Raw genomic sequence first — 17,235 nt, forward strand, 5'->3', positions numbered from 1 at the left:
TTATTTTCAATTAAGAATTAAGTGCTCACTGTAATTATGGAATGGGAATAAATATAAATTAAATATTATATATTCAAATAAATATTTTATAAATTACAAAGTTATTACGAAGGTTCCCTTCGCCTTTCAGGAAACAAGCAAATTTCCTTATCTCTTTTGTTGGGCGCGCCAATTTTCAAATGTTATCAGTTAATATACATATGTACATTTGTATGTACATGTCTCTTTAAATAATCTAAATACATTTACATACTGTAGACGAAGCTCCCATGCTTCCAGAAGGGCGATTCTAATGAAAAATTCAAATACAAATTTGTAAAATATAAGGTCAAAGGTTATACAAAAAAAAATTATTGTTTCAGTGTTAACAGTCTTAGCAAGCTGGTAATATTAAATAGAACATCAAAGTCGAGGAAAATCATTTTACATTTTCGGTATATTTACGGTATATTTTGAAAAAGCAAGGGTATGATTCGGATTATTTCCGAGAGTCAGGCGGTATATTTTATCGATAAATCACACTGGATACACTGGCGGCCTTTTTTTTTTTTGGAAAAATGCAAATAAAATGTAAAATAAGAGTTTTTCTGTAGTAAAAAAGTCTCACAATGGAAATCATTTTACCCCTGGAGCTGCACAATAGCCAAAAGTTTCTCGAGTGTGCCACAAAGCTCGAATACGATGAGTTTTCAGCGGTAAGTCGCAGGCCCAACCACGCCAACAACAAATGGGTTCTAAACTTCGTTTTTGTTTACAGAAAATGTTTGTGTTCTGCACTGAGTGCAGCGATGTGGATGTGTTTGAGCTGATGGGTAACCAGCGATTGATGCAGTTGATCTACGGCTGGGAGGTGTGCCATCTGCCCAATCCCGAGGACCTGCGTGAGGACTCGTTGCGTCATGTGGTCCAGGTGCTGGCGCACTACTCGCTGCAGCTTTGGTTCAGCCAGGAATGGCCAAGCTGTTCTGAGGGACTGAAACGCATGCTGCTCTACCACTTGGGCAAGGCAATGTCATCGTTTGCCCAGATTGAGGGCCTGTCCAAAATCGATTGGCCGTACATACTCAAGTTTCAGGGCAAACCCTGGCGGGTGCCCTATCTGCAGCAGCTCTTTGCCAATCTGCGACAGAACAAGCATCACACCATTGAGCATTCAGTGCTGGCTGCCACACAGGAAGGTGAGTGGGGGAGGTCTGCATGTTTACTGACGTTTACTGATTGCCCTTTCTCGTGCAGATATCGCGTACCTTGAGCAGGAGCAGCTTAACCTCATCCTGCTGCGTCTTATACAGCTCTTCAATGCGGGCAACTTTGAGGCGCTGAAGCAGCTTGCACTTCGCGTACTGGCAGCTTGGCTCAAGTCCAATGCCAATGCCAGTTTTGAGTCCCTGGAGCATGACCAGACAGCCATTACACTGGTGGGACATCTCTACCTATTGACAGTTTTCGTCATGGATGAGAATCGGGGCTATGTGATTGACAATTTGGTAGGTGGAGGGATAGACTGCGCCTTAGATGTGACTTCTAATCGATGATCTCCCCCACAGATGTACAACATTCGTTTCTATGCGCTGAGCATGCAGGAAGCGCCAGTGGCAGAGGACATCAACTTCACGCCTGCCCGCCTCATCGCCCAGGTGTGTGTTCGCTTGAGGCTGAGCAAGAGCGGCTTCTTCGAGCAGATTGTGTTCAAGAAGTTCAAGCTGAAACTGGTCACCTCGTTCGCCGTCATGCTGGAGGCCTACACCAGCTATGTGCTGGGCAACCAGTTGATGGAGCTGATGGCCCTCAACGAACACGATTTCTTGACCCACTTGCCACACTTTCGGGTGCTCATGTATCGCTATGTGGAGGAGCGGGAGAACAGCGAGGCCTTTCTCCTCAATGAGCTGCAAAAGCTCGAGGCGCAGCGGCATAGCCACGCCAAGCCGTACACCGTGAACCTAAATCTGAACTATCAGCAGCAAATCTGCAAGGGCAATCGTGCCAGCAACATTGGCAACTACAAGAACTGCGATGATGATGAGAAGCCCCCGTTGGATGTCGACGAGGAGTTGGACCGCCAAATAGATCCCGTCTTTCAGACTGTGCCCAACAACGAGGAGGTTCTGGATTTTGTGTACAAACTGTTGGCAGAGCGGGTAAGCCAAATAACTCCAGCGACTACTCCCATTGATTGCTCAAATCTCTGCCTTTTCCACAGGAATTTGAGGGCTGGCAGTTTGCCAAGATTGCGCTGCTGCTGAAGATTATTGGCCAGCAGCTGAATGCCATCGAAATTTGGCGCTATCATCCCGGCCTGACCACGGACTTTATGCTCAATCTGGAGCACAAACTATCCAATAACTATGCGGATCTGGCCAAGGTGTTCAGTGATCATGGCTTCATGGAGGCAGAGTTCTGGCTCACAGCGTTCTATCTGCATCCAACGACACACAATTATAACGAAGTGAAGCGCTGTTCGCGCATCAAGAAGAAGCGTTCCATGGATGATGAGACAGCGGGAACGGGGACCGCTGCACAAAGTGCATTCAGCGTCAAGTACGAGCTGCTCAGCTCCACCATTGATGTGGATGAAATTGTGACGATAACCAATCACAATGCCCCGTGGGAGACTACGAACCGATCTACAAGGCTCTGCAGGCGCTGCGGCTGCCGCGCAGCTTCATCAAAGATCTGCTGACGGTGATCTTTCAGCCGCGCAATAAGCGCTACTCATGGGCCCTGGAGTGGTCCACGCTGCACGAACGCTGCAACGCGCTGCTGAAGAGCAAGGATCTGAAGAACAAGTTTGTGGCGCTCAATATGGCCGAGGCCAACGATCGTTTGGAGTTCCTGCAAATTGACTACGCGAAGTACAAGGATCGGCCGCAGCTGGACTATGGCACCATCGAAGAGGGCTACGAGAATGCGGCAAATCTCGCCGAAGCCGAGGCAGAGGTGAGCGCGGATGAGAAGGAAGAGGAACCGGGCCCGAAGCAGCCAAAAAAGCGGCGACCGCCGCGTAAATTTTGGGATGAAGGTAAGCTAAACCCCTGTGACTGTTGTTTCTCCAACATAAACGTGTTCCTTTTGCAGTAATCTCCGAGGATGAGGAGGAGGAGGTGGCCTCAGACGAATCGGAGGCTTATTACACGGGCACTGGCCGCAGGACGCGCGTTCGTGCTGCTGCCATGGTGGCCAATGCCATGCTCTCGGACATGGATCGCAGCATGCGAAGTGGTCGCCGTTCACCGACCATCATCAGCTCACCAGTCGCCCCGTCCGAACCAGAAGAAGAACAATCCCAGACGGAGCCCGAGCCTGAGGTCAAGCCTGAGCCAATGGACGAGACGGAGGCGCCAAAGTCTCCTTGCCCAGAAGCGGCGGTGAATCCGGAAAAACGCTCATTCGGCGAACTGCTGGACACGCGCACAAAGTTTAGCAACGAAACGAGCGGCTTCAAGGCCTTTGCCGACATCTGGAGCTACGAAAAGGAAGAGCTGCAGGCTGTGGCCAGCGGCAGCAATGGCCTGAGCGAATGCAGTTCGGTTCTAAGCAAATTCAAGAGCTGGCAAACCCTCAGAGAAGCTGCGCCAGCGAGCACAAACGACGAGGAAGAGGCGGCGCCACGAGCGAAAAAGACGCGCGCCACGTCGGAAGCGGACAGCGTGGATTCGGATACGTCGACGATGGCCATGCACGACTCCACCGAGGAGCAATGCGAGAATTTGTCTGGTGTAAGTAAAGAGTTAACGCCCCCGCCGGCCACAGCGTCTGATTTTAATATGGAGACAGGCGTGTTCCAGCCCGAAGAGAAAGAGAAGGAGGCGCTCCAGGAGACTCGGACGGGAGTACAGGAAGTAGACGAAGCTACGACCACGACGCCGCCAGATCTCCCACAAGAAACGAATACTCAGGTACATCCAAACAAGCGCTTCAAACCCTCACCAAGCAGCCACAGCACAGAGCCAACAGCCCAGAGACCTGACGACGACGACTTGACCAAACGCCTCATCCAAGAGTGTATGACACGCAGGGTCGAGGTGCGCTTAAAACGTCTCACTCTGCAGGACTTGCGGCAGATGCGCGAGTGTCGCGTACGGATCAAGCGCACCGACTTAGTCTCCTACTTTCAAGAGCGCGGGAAGCCGCCAGCTAAACGAAGAAAGCCAGGACCAGGCAGCCACCGCCACAGCCACAGCCACAGCCGTTCCATCACCACAGACAGCAATGCGTCAACGCCCACGCTCGAGAGGCGGAAGAGTGGCAAGAAACGCCTCAAGAAATTTGTGCACATAACATCCGATACTCCGGGACCTTCAGCTTCCGTGACGATGGCCAAAAAGATCTTTCGGCACATCACCTCCGATTCCTCAACGGACATGGAAGAGGTGCAGCCGCCAGCGCCACTCAATCGCAAGCGCAGCAGCCGCGGCGGTCGTGCCACGCGAGGAGGTGGCGTGCGGGTCAAGGAACTTCAGGTGCGAATCTGCCGGCAGACACCCACAGAGAGAGTCTCCTGTTCGCCGGATGTCATAGAGCTGTCCTCGGACTCACACTCCTCCTACTCGCCGCAGCCGCGCACGAACCCAGCCAGCATCCACTTCTCTCACGTCATGGAACTGGATCCGCTGTACGAGGAGGAAATCGTTCCATTTTGACGTTGCTAAAAAGGACCTTCCTGCACAGGCCCTGCGGCGAGGCGGCTCTACGTGCTCGTAACGAATGCCCGGCCAGGGGTTGCACATTGGGAACTGAGTTTTACAGCCCTGGAAAATTGAATTTGTTTCGCTTGTTAGAATGCAATTGGCCCTCGGGCACATTTTGTATTTGTTCTGCCCTGAATTTGATGAAGTTATATTTTGTGTATGTGTGCGTGATGTGTGTGTGTGTGTGTACATCTGTTTGGCCGCAGCTCAGGCATTGTGTTGGACTCCTAAAAAATTCTACAGCAGCAAGCAGCCCGCCCGCCCGCTCTCCTCCCAATTAAAACGCCTAATTGATATGCTCTCGCCAAGGCAGCGCATTAGCCACACGCGTCGGAGGAGCACTTGAGCTGGTCAGGCATATCAACAACAATCCACAATATCCGGGGGAAAAAGGAAACGGAGGCGGCGACACGTGTCGGCTGTTGGTGTGATTTCGGTTGGTTTTCAGTTAGGGCTGATGGTTTGAGGGCATTACTCTGGCAGCTGGGTTGAATGCTTATGTTATTCCGAAAGAAGCTAAATATTAACATAAATATAAATATAAATATAAATAATTATCTAGCATTAAGAAACATCTCTCGATTTATGTACAAACACACAAAGTTATAAATACTTAAAAAATAATGTTGAGAGTTGCCAAAAGAGGCGACTTGTTTCCTATTTTAGTTTATATATTTAATTATACATCAATTATTTGTTAATTTAAGCTATCAACGCCACACATATGGAATTAATTTAAGCATCAGTTTGACTGAGAAACTTATTCTATTCCCCTTGCTATTCCTTTTTGTTGCTTTATGTTTTTGCCATATAAATATTTCATATTTAGATTAAATGTAAAATATTCATTTTTAAGTGGCAATGCAGAGCGGATGCCGACGAGTCTGGCATTGTGTAAGTTTAAACAAAATACATTGGATATTTATCCATAAATTGTGGCACAATTAAACGCTTTTGGTACTCCTCCTTGGGTGTAAGGAGCTTCCTGGAGCTGCAAAGGAAAGGAAATACAAATTTGCGAATCACTAGCAGTTCGAACACAATACGCACCCCGTCAGATAGACGCGACCACGGGCGGCCACCAAATGTGCCAGATAGACCGGCGCTGGATAGGACACGGCGCGATTGCAGCGCGGAAACAAGTGGCACAGATTGTATGTCAATTGCTGTATGACATCGATGTCCAGCTTGCCCGTATTCTCAATCACGTTGTAGCGCGTTGGTCGGGCTGTGCCCTGAATGGCCTGATGGCTGACCAGAAAGAATTGCATCTCATTGGGATGGACAATGGTGCGGTCCACGATGGTGCCCGGCTCCACATTGTTGAATTTGTTGAACGGCGAAGGATTGCCACAGGGAAAGAAGCGCGTGTGATGACGCTTGACAGCAATTATGCAGCAAATCTTGGGACGAATGTGCTTCTGCAACGAGATTCTGTTAACATTTAAGAAGAGAGTGCTCTAAAGTGCCCAAATTTACCTTGCAACACGCCGCCTTAATGCCCCTCAACTCCTCATCCTTGATCTTGGGAAACTGTCCATCGCTGACACCATCGCGATAGTAGACAATGTGCTCGGGATAGCATTTCCTGTACTGATAATAGACACGCAAGTGCTCCAGCGTGATGGACTCCATGTCCTCGATATCCTCCAGGGTGGAGCGTTGCAGGCGATACTGCATGTTGTACGAAGCTCCGAATTGATCGTGGGACGCTGTCACGCCCACCACACTGGGTATCTCCCGCTGATCGGGCGATGGATGGGTGACATCGGCACCCATAAACATGACATTGGGGAGCACAGTGCGCGGATTATCCTTCAACTTGTGATTGATGCCGTTCAGCTTGGCATTGACCTTCAGCAGAATGTTGCCAATGCACTGAGGATTCAGTTTGCGCTGCACCGTAAACAGCTTGATGCACTGCGTCAGTATGCCGTGCTGCAGCTCGGCCTTTTGCTTCACATTATCGTAGAGGGGCCCCGAGTTGGGTATGATGACAAACACCAAATCGCATTGGAGCCGCTTGAAATCTCGAAAATGGTTATCCAAATCACGTTCATCCTTGTACAAACGTATCTCAGCCTTCCTGGCCAGACACACGCTCACTATGGCACTCTGTGTTAGGACCTGCAAGGAGAGGAATGTACCAGAAGTTGATCCCAGTATCCCTGAGGCTAAACTCACATATTCCTTGAAGTCTTCCACCGCATTGTACATCATTCGGGGACCATAGAGTATGGCCCATTTGTGTTCCCGCGGCTTGGGCGCGAAGAACTTCAAGCGATCCATGCGCCACGAACCGTTCTTCACGGCCACCATGCTGTTCCCTTTGTACTCCACCATGGGGGGATCGAGGAGGCGCATGTTCACCGTTATGAAATCGCTCTCCAAGCGCATGCCAAAGCGTGCCACGGTGGGGTTCAAGTTGTGCTTGAAAAATGACACCAAATTCAAGATCTTCGATCTGCGCTCATTGGTGGATGTGGCTGAAAATTTAATCATGGCCGACACCTGAGCTTCCTGATCTTTGCGCTGCAATACAAAACATACAATTAAAATGAATCCAAAGGACTCCTTGCAGCTACTCACATTCAGCAGCTGGCCCTCCTCGATGCTGCACAGTTCCATGGGCAAGAAAATATTTTCCGTGGGCGGACCCACATGCAGACAGGGCAGATTTGGATATTTCAAATTGTATTCCCTGGAGGCAAAGTACTTCTCCACGGTCATCTGTTGCCCTTCCTTGTCGAAGGATAGCCTGTTGGCCGGCAGCTTGGTTAGCCCAAGGACCATGAAGATGGTCGGGGGTCTGTCGAAGCTTGGCGGTGATTTGTAGACGATTTTGATGCCCTTCAGAAATGCTTCGATATCCAGTCGCTTGAGCTCAAGGTTGGTATGCTTTTCCACTCTCTCCCCGTGATATCGCTCAATGTACTCCACGACGGTGGAGGCGAATGGAAACGACTTGTGGCATACGTCCACATTGATAAACGGACGATCCCCCAGCACCACCGACTGGTAGAGACCGACCAGCGCCTCGTAGCCATCGCCCAGATTAATGGCCTTGCCCGGATCGGAGCGCTTGAAGAAGGAGCGACCAGCGCGTATGGCTGTGGCATGGCAGGGAGAGGCCAAAACCACTTCCAGCACCTGCAGGGCGCGCATGGGCTTGTCGTAGATCTTATCCTTCATGTAGCTGCGCAGGGAACTCAAATCTACAACCAGCTCCTCGGTCTCCTTTACTTGCAGAGTGTAAGTCAGCGTACGACCGTGATTATCAGTCACCTGCGGGAGCAAAGGTTCATCCTCGAGCCACTGGCTGGCTCTACCAAGTAATACTTACAATCACTTTCTCCTCTTGTGGCTTGCAAACTATTTTGTCTGCCGTGTAGCAGGAGGCACGGCCATCGTAGGCGGCAATCACACCGCCCATGTGCTGCTTTCTGTACACCTCAAAGGCGTGGCGAAAGAACTTCTTGGGGCGCTCTGGCGAGATCTTCACATCATAGTGATAGGCAACCGCTGGCATTTTATCCAAGTTGACATCCAAATAGTTGACTGCCACTTGACCAGGCTTCCCCAAGGTGCCACGTCTTATGGCTCCTCCTGCGAGAGGCAACACTGGCGTGCCGCGAACCAGAGGTTTCGAGCTCCGAGGCGACACTGGCGTGCCGCGCCCCTGGGTCTGAACTTGGCCACAAGTGCGTTGGTCTTGTGGTTTGGGGAGAAGCTGTTGACTGTTTCCCTGTCCACGCTGTTGTCCATCCTGTACGCCCTGATGGCGCTTCTTCTGCCTGCTCTGTGTCTGCCATTCGCCCTCATCCTGCTCCGACGTCTCACATACCGAGGCTTGGATGCGTTGGTCCTGCGGTTTGGAAAGAAGCTGTGGACAGTCTCCCTCTCCACGATGTTGTTGTCCACGTTGTTGTTGCTGCTGCTGCTGCTTCTGTCCGCCCTGATTGCGCTTCTTCTGGCTGCTCTGTACCTGCCATTCGCCCTCATCCTGCTCTGATGTTTCAGATACCAAGGCGGCAGGACCTCCGATTGGTGGGCGATTAGGCGTGGCTGCAGCGGTCTGAGCCGATTTCTTCTGGGCAACTTGTTTTGCAGCGGCAGGCTTGTATTCTAATCGAAATAAATTAATTACATTTAATTCTTGTTTGCAATTTTGCAATTTATTTTACACTTTTTTTTTTTTTAATTTCACTCACTATTTTCTTTGCCCATTTTTAATTATTATTTTTGTTGTATTAATTTTTCTTTTATTTGTTTCCGCTTTTAAGTCCTTTCTCGACGACTGAACTTTTTCGAATGACTGAAATAATTAAACTAAACATTTGCCTCTAACCGAATAAGTTTGACAGATAACTCGATGATGTGTTGTTGGAGATCAAATGGAATAATTTAGAAATCTCAAATTGTACAGCCAACTTTGTTGCTGGCGTGTTTTAGTTGCAGAAAATGATTTCATACATGAAAATGTATTACAAAATCTTTAAAATTGTTGAAACTGTATCCAGTAATTCTCAAACCATCACCAATCTTCTCCAAATAAATATTATTTTGACGTGGCATAATTGATAACCATACAGCCACAAGCCGCAGTGGCTTATTGCTCCTCAATTAGCACCCTTGACACACTCTCTCTGGAGTTAGCCTCACTCGTGGCAGCAATTTGGCGACAATTGCCGCATATCATAGCAGATCCGCCACGTGTCCGACCACTTGGAATCACTGAAATCCACTTAGATGCTTCTTGGCCCATATTTATCTGAATATCTATGGCACACTCTGCCACTTGAGCAGCCGGTAAGACCGCGGCACGTGGCCAGGCCTTAGCTGGTGGGAGACTGCTTCTGGGCGTACACATGTTGCGTTTTTTTGTTGAAAGTGTCGCGGAGGAGGTGTCCTGGCCACGTGGCTCTAATTCGTTTAGCGACAGGCGTAAGCCCCTAAGTGATTACTGCGGTTTCAGCAACAAAAGCGAAAGAGTTGAACGCCGTTTGCGGGTAATTGAAACATTTTGAATGGCAATCGCGTAAGGCATTAAGCCGCACGCAAGTTCAATGTTTTGATATCAATAAAATGGCAAAATGTTTAGGGAAATATATGAATATTTATATACACTGCAAAGCGAAAAGGGAATACAAGATGAAGGTGGAACAGAGAGTGATACAAATTTGTCAAATAATCCAGGATCTAAAGCTGAAGTCTGTGTACAAATATCTTTTACACAGCCAAGATATATTTAATTTCCTAGAAAGCACCGCAAGGGGAACCCTCTTGGATGGACCTCTACATATTCCTTAGTGCAATTTGCAGCTCTTTTTCTCATGATATCAAAGTCATAGCACCCCTTCTGTCTTAGTGTATGCAGCGCCAGCAGCAAATATTTGTTTGAACTTTGATGATGCCGTTTGGCGTCTGGCGCTGATCCTCAGCAGCTCTGACATCCTTCCGATTGGCTTAGAGCGGCGCTGCTGGCTGGCAAAGCGTACAAAATGCTCGTATTTTGACTGGCAGCGATAGCGATGAGCACGACTATAACGAATCTCCGCCGTGCATCCAGACCAGTCTCTGTCCCAGTCCCAGTGTGCTGTGTGTGTTTGTGTGTGTGCGTAAGCAACCCCCTTTGGGCTGCAATCACGGCTGCGCGCATATCTGTTGGGATTTTTGTGTCCGTGTGTGTGTGTGTGTGTGTGTGTGTGTGTTATGGCGCCGCCACGACCGACGACAATGCGCCGAGGGTTGTTGCTGCGCTGCCTAGACCCAAATCAGCGGGCTTACCGCTTCCAGCGCGGAGCATTAATGGCTGGCCCCAGGCCACACGGCTGCATAAAACCGGTGCGCACTCCTTGCCCGCTTTTAGTTGGTGCGGGCACGCGAGACACGCAGAAACAACCAGACAAAGCGGAGAGTGAAAAACATAACGGTAAACGGCAAAGCGGCAAAGCGGCAAACGGCAAAACGCTAACGGTGGAATACGCGCAGTTGGACCGAGAGTAAACACAGAGAGAGACCCAAATCGACCCACCGATCATGGCTGCCTGCTATAATGCCTACAGTGCTGCACCTCCTCAATGCTACGATTTCGACGAGGACGATGACGATGCCTCCTTCGACAGCGGCTACGAGAAGAGCTTCGAGACGGAGGCTCAGCTAAGCTCTCGGCGACGTTTGGATTTCGATGAGAGCTACAACGGCGGAGCGGCGGGGCCGGCGGCGCCTTTGGCCTATGCCGGCAGCTGGGATGCAGCGCCGATCAACTCACCGCCGTCGGGATTCGTCGGCCTGCTGGACACGAGCAGCAATCACAGCACGCGCAGCGGCCGCACCCTGGTGGAGCATCTGAATAGCCGTGCACCGGGCAGCGGCTTCGAGCCGCAGCTGACCAGCACGCCGCTGAAGTCGCCGCCGGAGGATCCGGACGCACCGCGGCCCAAGCGCAAATATGCCGTCGGCAAGAATCGCGTCACTCGCTCGCGCAGCCCCACCCAGGTGGTGCGCATCAAGAAGTTCCGCCGCATGAAGGCCAACGATCGGGAGCGCAATCGGATGCACAGCCTCAACGACGCGCTGGAGAAGCTGCGCGTGACGCTGCCCTCGCTGCCCGAGGAGACGAAACTCACAAAGATCGAGATCCTTCGCTTCGCCCACAACTACATCTTCGCCCTGGAGCAGGTGCTGGAGAGCGGGAACACCGTCAATCTGGATCTGGAGAAGCTGCAGAACTTTACACTGAGCGGGGAGCGCATCACGAAGGAGCTGTTCGATGCGCTCTTTGTGAATCCTCAGCCATTCCCCATGTTTAGCTGCGGGAGAATGTTTCCCTACGGGCAGACGCAGCAGCAGCAGCAGCATCCGGAAGGACATGGCCATCAGCATCCACATCCGCATCATCCTCATCATCAGCAACCGCAGATGTTGCCCTTCCAGCCGGGCATGGAGTATCCCGCAGCAGCGCCTCATCCCCATCCCCATCCTCATCCGCAGCATGGGACGCCAACTGGCTTTGACTTTGGCAGCAGCATGAGGTACTATCAGCAGGAGCCGAGACCACAGCAGCAGACGCCACCCGCTGGCCAGTTCTCGCAGGAGAAATACGATCTGTTCCGCGGCAGCTTCGAGGCAGCTGCCAATCTGCCGTCCACAGCCACAGAGCCAGCCATGCATCAGCAGAGCAGCTTCTACACACAGACACCGCCCTGGAAGGAGTATCCCGAGGAGCCACATCCGCAGCCACATCCCCCCAGCTACAAGCAGTTTGGCCCCCAGGTGTAGCACAGTTCTGGGGGTGTCGAACCTGCGTTTTAGGGCGTTTCAGAGCGTGATAGATTGGGATAAAGATTGTGCAGTTTGGCAGGAAACTGTTCCATGGGAATACACGAACCAATGGATGATCTCGTGACTGACTTAGGGTTAAGCAAAAACCATAAAGTTACTGCCGAGATTTGTCCAAGCATTTTCCATTCAACACTTTCCTCGAGGCTGCCACAATCAGTTGATATTTGTAGTAGGTGAACCACTAAATTGATTGCAAGGATCCACTGTAACTTTAGCTGATCCTCGCACTCAATTTAGAGTAAAGTGCAGCAGAGAGAGAGAGGGAGATACGCAGCAGAAGAGTCAATAGAGAGACTCCACTCTTCATTGACTTCTTTGTTGTGCATCTCTGGGGAATATTTTCAGCAAAAGAATGCTGCAAAGGATAAGCATTCTCATGCTCTAGATATTCCATAATCCATTAACTATATAGTACAAATCGGTTGTCCATAGATATACGACGAATATGTACCTTTTGCCATCGTAGGAATATTAAGCATAATCTTAGTTATCGGCAGGAAACTATACAATCGATGGTCTATATGTGCTGTCGGATCAGTCAGTCAGTTATTGCAATGCAAGGAAAGCGAGCTAGTCAGGACTAAAACTTAATCGTGATAAGATTTGAATTTCGATGTAAAAAGAGCCACAAAGAACTATTTACTATTTTTGCTAATAAAGTTGATGATCAAAACGAAACAGAAAATCTTTCGATAAGACGAATCTCCGCTCGGTAAAGTCAAAAATAAAATAAAATAAAAATACTAGTAGCCAAAGCAAACAACCCCGAGAAGAGAATGGGCAGGGAGCGCGTATGTGTGCGGATTTGAGATTCAAACAAAAGACTTAAATTCAAATAAATATTGTATATTGCAGTGCACATAAAATGAATGGTTTTCTGTGCTCTGCCGTTCTGGGCTCTGTGCTGTGTGCATTGCAGCTTGTTTTTACGAGTATTGTAGGGGGCATTTTTGCGCCCTTACAATTCGACATGGGGTGAGTTCAAGTAGGAATTCGACTGAGTTCCGAACAATGGAAGATTGCCCCGTCACCTGCCACAGAATTACAAAACGAATGTACCAACAGCAGCAGAGGCAGAGGCAGAGGCAGAGGCAACAGCAGAGTCAGTCAGCAATCTGGGGGTAGAGCCAGTCCTGAAACATGAGCCTGTGTAGTGGACCTGCATGAATGCCACTCAAATTATTTAGTTGAATGAACCGGCAAGAGTCGAGAGAGAAACCGGAGAGGAGAACTGACATTTCGGCCGTTACAAACGGAAGAGATGGAAGGGTGAACCAGGCAGGAATCCAAAGATGCCGAAATGCTAGAGCCGGAATTCGTTGGTTTTTCTCAAACTTGTGATGACTTGAACTACTAAGCCGGATTGCAGCTCGTACCCGGCGTTTGTCATTTGTGCAGCTTTGTTGAAGGTGTCCGGATTTATCTTAACAATAATCATTATTATGGCTCGGCATGGGCTCCGATTCCACTGTTGTTCCTCCTCTGCTAGAGCTGGCAACAAAGGCGCAAATACGCAGCGGGTGAGCCAGCGCTAAGCTGCATTCAATTTCCAGAATTGTCAACTCGAAGGGATGCGTCCGGGGCGGAGACTAACAACTGGGTATGGCCACGGGCAGGGGCATCATTAGCGTTACGGGGTAGCTGTATCTAGATGGCTATCGGCGGATCAATGACGGCAGATCTTCCATTCCCCTGGTTCTGTTTTTCTGTTTTATTCTATGCTAATGCACATTGCCGTAGCCAGCGAAAACAATTTGGCGATGGCCATAAGGCGATAAGCAAACCAAAATGGAAACAAATTGCCACGGACATGCCAAAAGGAGCAAACACAATGGGCAGCTTCTTCTTTCAACGGCTGTGTCAAGTGCTGGTCCACAGGGTGCGATTCATGCACGGTCCCCTGGATGCGGCAAAAGTGCACAAGAGCTGATGGATAAGTTGCCCAGAGGGCTCGATTTTCATAGATCTCAAAATAATGCCAAATGCGGTCGAGTTTCATAATTCTTTTCCATTAAAATGAGTAGTGGATGGGCATAGAAAAAACTCTCTTTTCCCTCTAGAAAACTGTACCCAAGGAATCTTTCTGGAATTTATTGATTTAACCTTTTGCTGGCGCGTGTAAAATGCACAGGCCATAGGCCATATATCACACATTATTGGCTGCAGCTTCTGCAATTTGTCTCTTTGCCATTTGGCAGATCGAATTTTATTTGGCGAATTGATTGTTTTACGCCTTTTTAGCACGAAGTTGACACAGATTCTGGATAAACCCTTTTTGCCAGTGTCTCTCTGCACGTGCGACCCCTCCAGTCAGTGCCCCCCGTCTGCATATGGTAACCCTTTTTTGCCTTTTTTATTTCAACGCTGATCAAACATGGAAGATTCGCTTTGGTGCTAGAGCTACACGTTCATTTTTTGGCGGCAAGTTGCTCGACCTTTTTACCCATTCATTGCCCCGCTCGAATTGGTTTATCTGTGAAATCTGTGACGTTCAACGTTCCTCGTTCCTCGTTCATCGTTCGGGGTGTGTATTCGTTACTGTTACCGAAAACAAGGTCCTGTAGTTGATGTCTGCCTGTGCCTGTGCCTGTGCCGGTGCCCTACCTTTGTCGCTTTTGAGTTGTGTGCTCATCTAACCGAAAAACATTGGATAAACAAACAGCCGTTCGAGTATTTTGTTACACCGTATGAATAACCCGTACCAGCACCCATCCCATACCCATATCCATACCCTGCCTCTGCTCCTATTTATTTCTCAATAAGTTCGCTGCAAAAGGAAGCCAATCTGTCGCATTTGTGTGCATGTTTGGCCCAGTGCGGAGGATAAAGCGGGATGGAAACTGTAAAATGTTATGCAAGTTCTGATTTTTAATCCGCTCAGAGCGGTTTTAGTCAAATTTAAGCAGATTTATGTCACATTGTTGAGCCGAAAAGTGGTACACGAAACGAAACACACAAAAGGAAGAACTGGGTAAAGAAAATGCTAACACATGTAAATCAAGAATCAAGATAACTATATCGCCCATGTCCCAAATCGAATCGAGATCATGTACGACAATTGCAACAAATTTGATTTAAGTTGCGGCAAATTGAATGGGGGAGGAAGAGGCAGGAAATAGAGTCTTGGATTGGTTGGAATAATTGCTATTTGATGTGGAGGAATAATTGTAATGGAAGGAAATAGTTTGGCAGTTTTGAATTTTTTTTTGGCAACAATTTTCGAAGTTTGCGAGCTTCTGTTAATTAATTTTTGGGTGGCAAGCCAAAGTCCAAGCGCAGTTTAATAATAAAGCAAATAAATGGCAACTACAATCGTATGATAATTTATAGCGAGAGTTTCAAAAATCATTTTGAATTATTTTGCAACCCCATAGAGGCTTCATTTTGTATGCCAGTCACAGAATGAACCAACAAAAAAAAAGAAATAAATGTATTTATGTACATTTTCCATTTCCAAATGAATAAACTGTTAGACAAACAATACATTAAACTTTACAACTTCACACCCGCCGCTGTACGCCGAACGCAATGCATTAGCATTGGGATGGCAGGGCGGATTCCCTCTAACAATTCGTAGTGGTAGTCCTGGTAGCCGGTACCACAAACGATGAGTTGATTGTTATGCAAATGAGGCAGGAACAGGCCCGGGACCAGGACGAAATGCGAGTGGCTCAACCCTGTGCCCAGAGGCTGAGCTGCCTGCAGTTCATCAAGTGGTCATAAATTTGTTCATAGTTGGACTCAGAGAGAGAGAGTGGAGTCGGACGAGCACGGAGCCATCTAATTACTATGCAGCGCCATGTGCATAATGAATCTGACATTTCTAATTTATGGTTTGATATTTGTTAAGGATTTTTTCCTTCACTCTCTACTCGTGCATAAATTGAATGCAAAGGTTGGGCCCTAAAATGTCGACAAAACAACGGTTTCATGCCTAGTTATTGTTGAGTATAAACAACGGACACGGACTACGGATAATTGAAAGGTGGCAGAAGCTGCTTGTGCCCCTGCTGCATGGTGCAAATCCTTTGGTTTGTTTTCCCATTGATCAACTGGAATCGCTGCTGGATAATTCCACTTCCGGCTTAGGCTGGAAATTCGCGCGAAAATCCCGCTATAATTCCATCATTGTGAGGTCTGACATACACCCAAAAAAGAGGAAAAATTGCCAAAAAATTGCAATGAAAATGCTGGCAAAAAATGCTTGCAAAAAAGTACCCCAAAAATATATTGTATAAATCGGCAGCCGATACAAGTAGTTAACTGCAATTACGGAGACCCATCTGGCGGGGTGTGTGTCACGTCCTAAGTCCCTTTTTATGGCACTGGCACCTCGCCCAGCGACCGTTATGATTTCCTTTCATTTTCACTTTTATTTCGGGATATGCACGCAAGTCTGTGGACTATTTGTTGCACGGAAGTATGGCCCGTGGGCCTCGGTCTCAGTCACATTAATTGTTTGCTTTGTTTGCCCGTCGAGCAGTTTGGACATCTGGCCAGCTGCCTGACAGCTCGACTGACTAACTGTCAGGGAATTGTACGAAGAATCTGGGGTAAAAGTTGATATGTGCAGGGACACCTGCAGGGCAGAGAGCGGGAGCATGAGGGGAAGTCTCTAAAGCTGCACACACTTGCGGATCTCCCACACTCTTAAGCTCCTTGGCGCCGTAACCAGCCAGCCATCCGCTGGTATTAATTGGCGATTACCGAAACGTAGAGTTGGCGCCGTGCCGGAGTTTGCTGGCTCTGAAGTGTGATTTATGAGGATGACATCGCCAGTCATCAATCATCCATCATTGTGTTCAAGTGGAAGGTGATTTGGCACAAAAGAACAATGGCTAGATAGCTGTAGCTGCAATCCAGGCTAGTGCGGGTTTTATGCTAATTGTAGAATTGTGATTTACACTGAAGAATTGTGCGGGAAACTCGCTTTTAATTACAGTCCGTCAGTCTGTTGTTCTCCGTGAGGGTTGGCAACCCCCAACACGGCTTTGACCCGACACGACACTTGATTTGCTGTCTTGTGTCGTTGTTGTTGATGTTGTTTCGCTTTAAAAAGTTATAAAAATAAGTCGATGGAACTACCAGCAACCCTCGTACCGGTACAGTTCATCTTGCACCCTTTGATTTAGTCGGGAATTGGAACAGGAAACTCAGGGTGTCGGGGGCTGGGCCAGCATCATCCCCTGTGCGTTTCTCT

The 17,235-nt window shown here is 48.6% G+C and overlaps 3 protein-coding genes across 3 annotated transcripts; 2 read left to right on the top strand and 1 right to left on the bottom strand.

Annotated features, from left to right (window-relative positions):
• Nucleotides 1–542: 542 nt before the first annotated feature.
• On the top strand, nt 543–5,245 carry LOC117893995. Its single transcript, XM_034800807.1, is given in 7 exon segments — nt 543–695; nt 758–1,178; nt 1,237–1,487; nt 1,548–2,141; nt 2,204–2,600; nt 2,603–3,022; nt 3,079–5,245. Coding segments are annotated over 7 exon segments (3,735 nt in total). The 5' UTR covers nt 543–608; the 3' UTR covers nt 4,644–5,245.
• Nucleotides 5,246–5,544: 299 nt separating this feature from the next.
• LOC117893998 (protein argonaute-2-like) lies at nt 5,545–8,357 on the bottom strand. The gene is made up of 6 exons (XM_034800813.1): nt 8,035–8,357; nt 7,281–7,976; nt 6,876–7,223; nt 6,171–6,818; nt 5,742–6,112; nt 5,545–5,682 (listed from the first exon to the last, which is right to left on the bottom strand). The coding sequence occupies exons 1-6, from the start codon at nt 8,218–8,220 to the stop codon at nt 5,592–5,594; spliced, it is 2,340 nt and encodes a 779-aa protein (XP_034656704.1). The 5' UTR covers nt 8,221–8,357; the 3' UTR covers nt 5,545–5,591.
• A 2,182-nt stretch (nt 8,358–10,539) lies between these two features.
• Nucleotides 10,540–12,711, top strand: LOC117894001 (basic helix-loop-helix neural transcription factor TAP). The gene has a single exon (XM_034800824.1). The coding sequence runs from the start codon at nt 10,731–10,733 to the stop codon at nt 11,970–11,972; it is 1,242 nt and encodes a 413-aa protein (XP_034656715.1). The 5' UTR covers nt 10,540–10,730; the 3' UTR covers nt 11,973–12,711.
• Nucleotides 12,712–17,235: the final 4,524 nt, after the last annotated feature.

Source organism: Drosophila subobscura, chromosome J (assembly GCF_008121235.1).
Source record: "Drosophila subobscura isolate 14011-0131.10 chromosome J, UCBerk_Dsub_1.0, whole genome shotgun sequence".
NCBI classification, from domain to species: Eukaryota; Metazoa; Arthropoda; class Insecta; order Diptera; family Drosophilidae; genus Drosophila; species Drosophila subobscura.

Coding starts and splice junctions, on each gene's coding strand:
- LOC117893998 (XM_034800813.1), bottom strand. CDS start 8,220: ATGCCAGCGGTTGCCTATCACTATGATGTGAAGATCTCGCCAGAGCGC. Junction 7,977..8,034: donor CACAAGAGGAGAAAGTGATT/GTAAGTATTACT, acceptor TTGCTCCCGCAG/GTGACTGATAATCACGGTCG. Junction 7,224..7,280: donor AGGAGGGCCAGCTGCTGAAT/GTGAGTAGCTGC, acceptor TTTGTATTGCAG/CGCAAAGATCAGGAAGCTCA.
- LOC117894001 (XM_034800824.1), top strand. CDS start 10,731: ATGGCTGCCTGCTATAATGCCTACAGTGCTGCACCTCCTCAATGCTAC.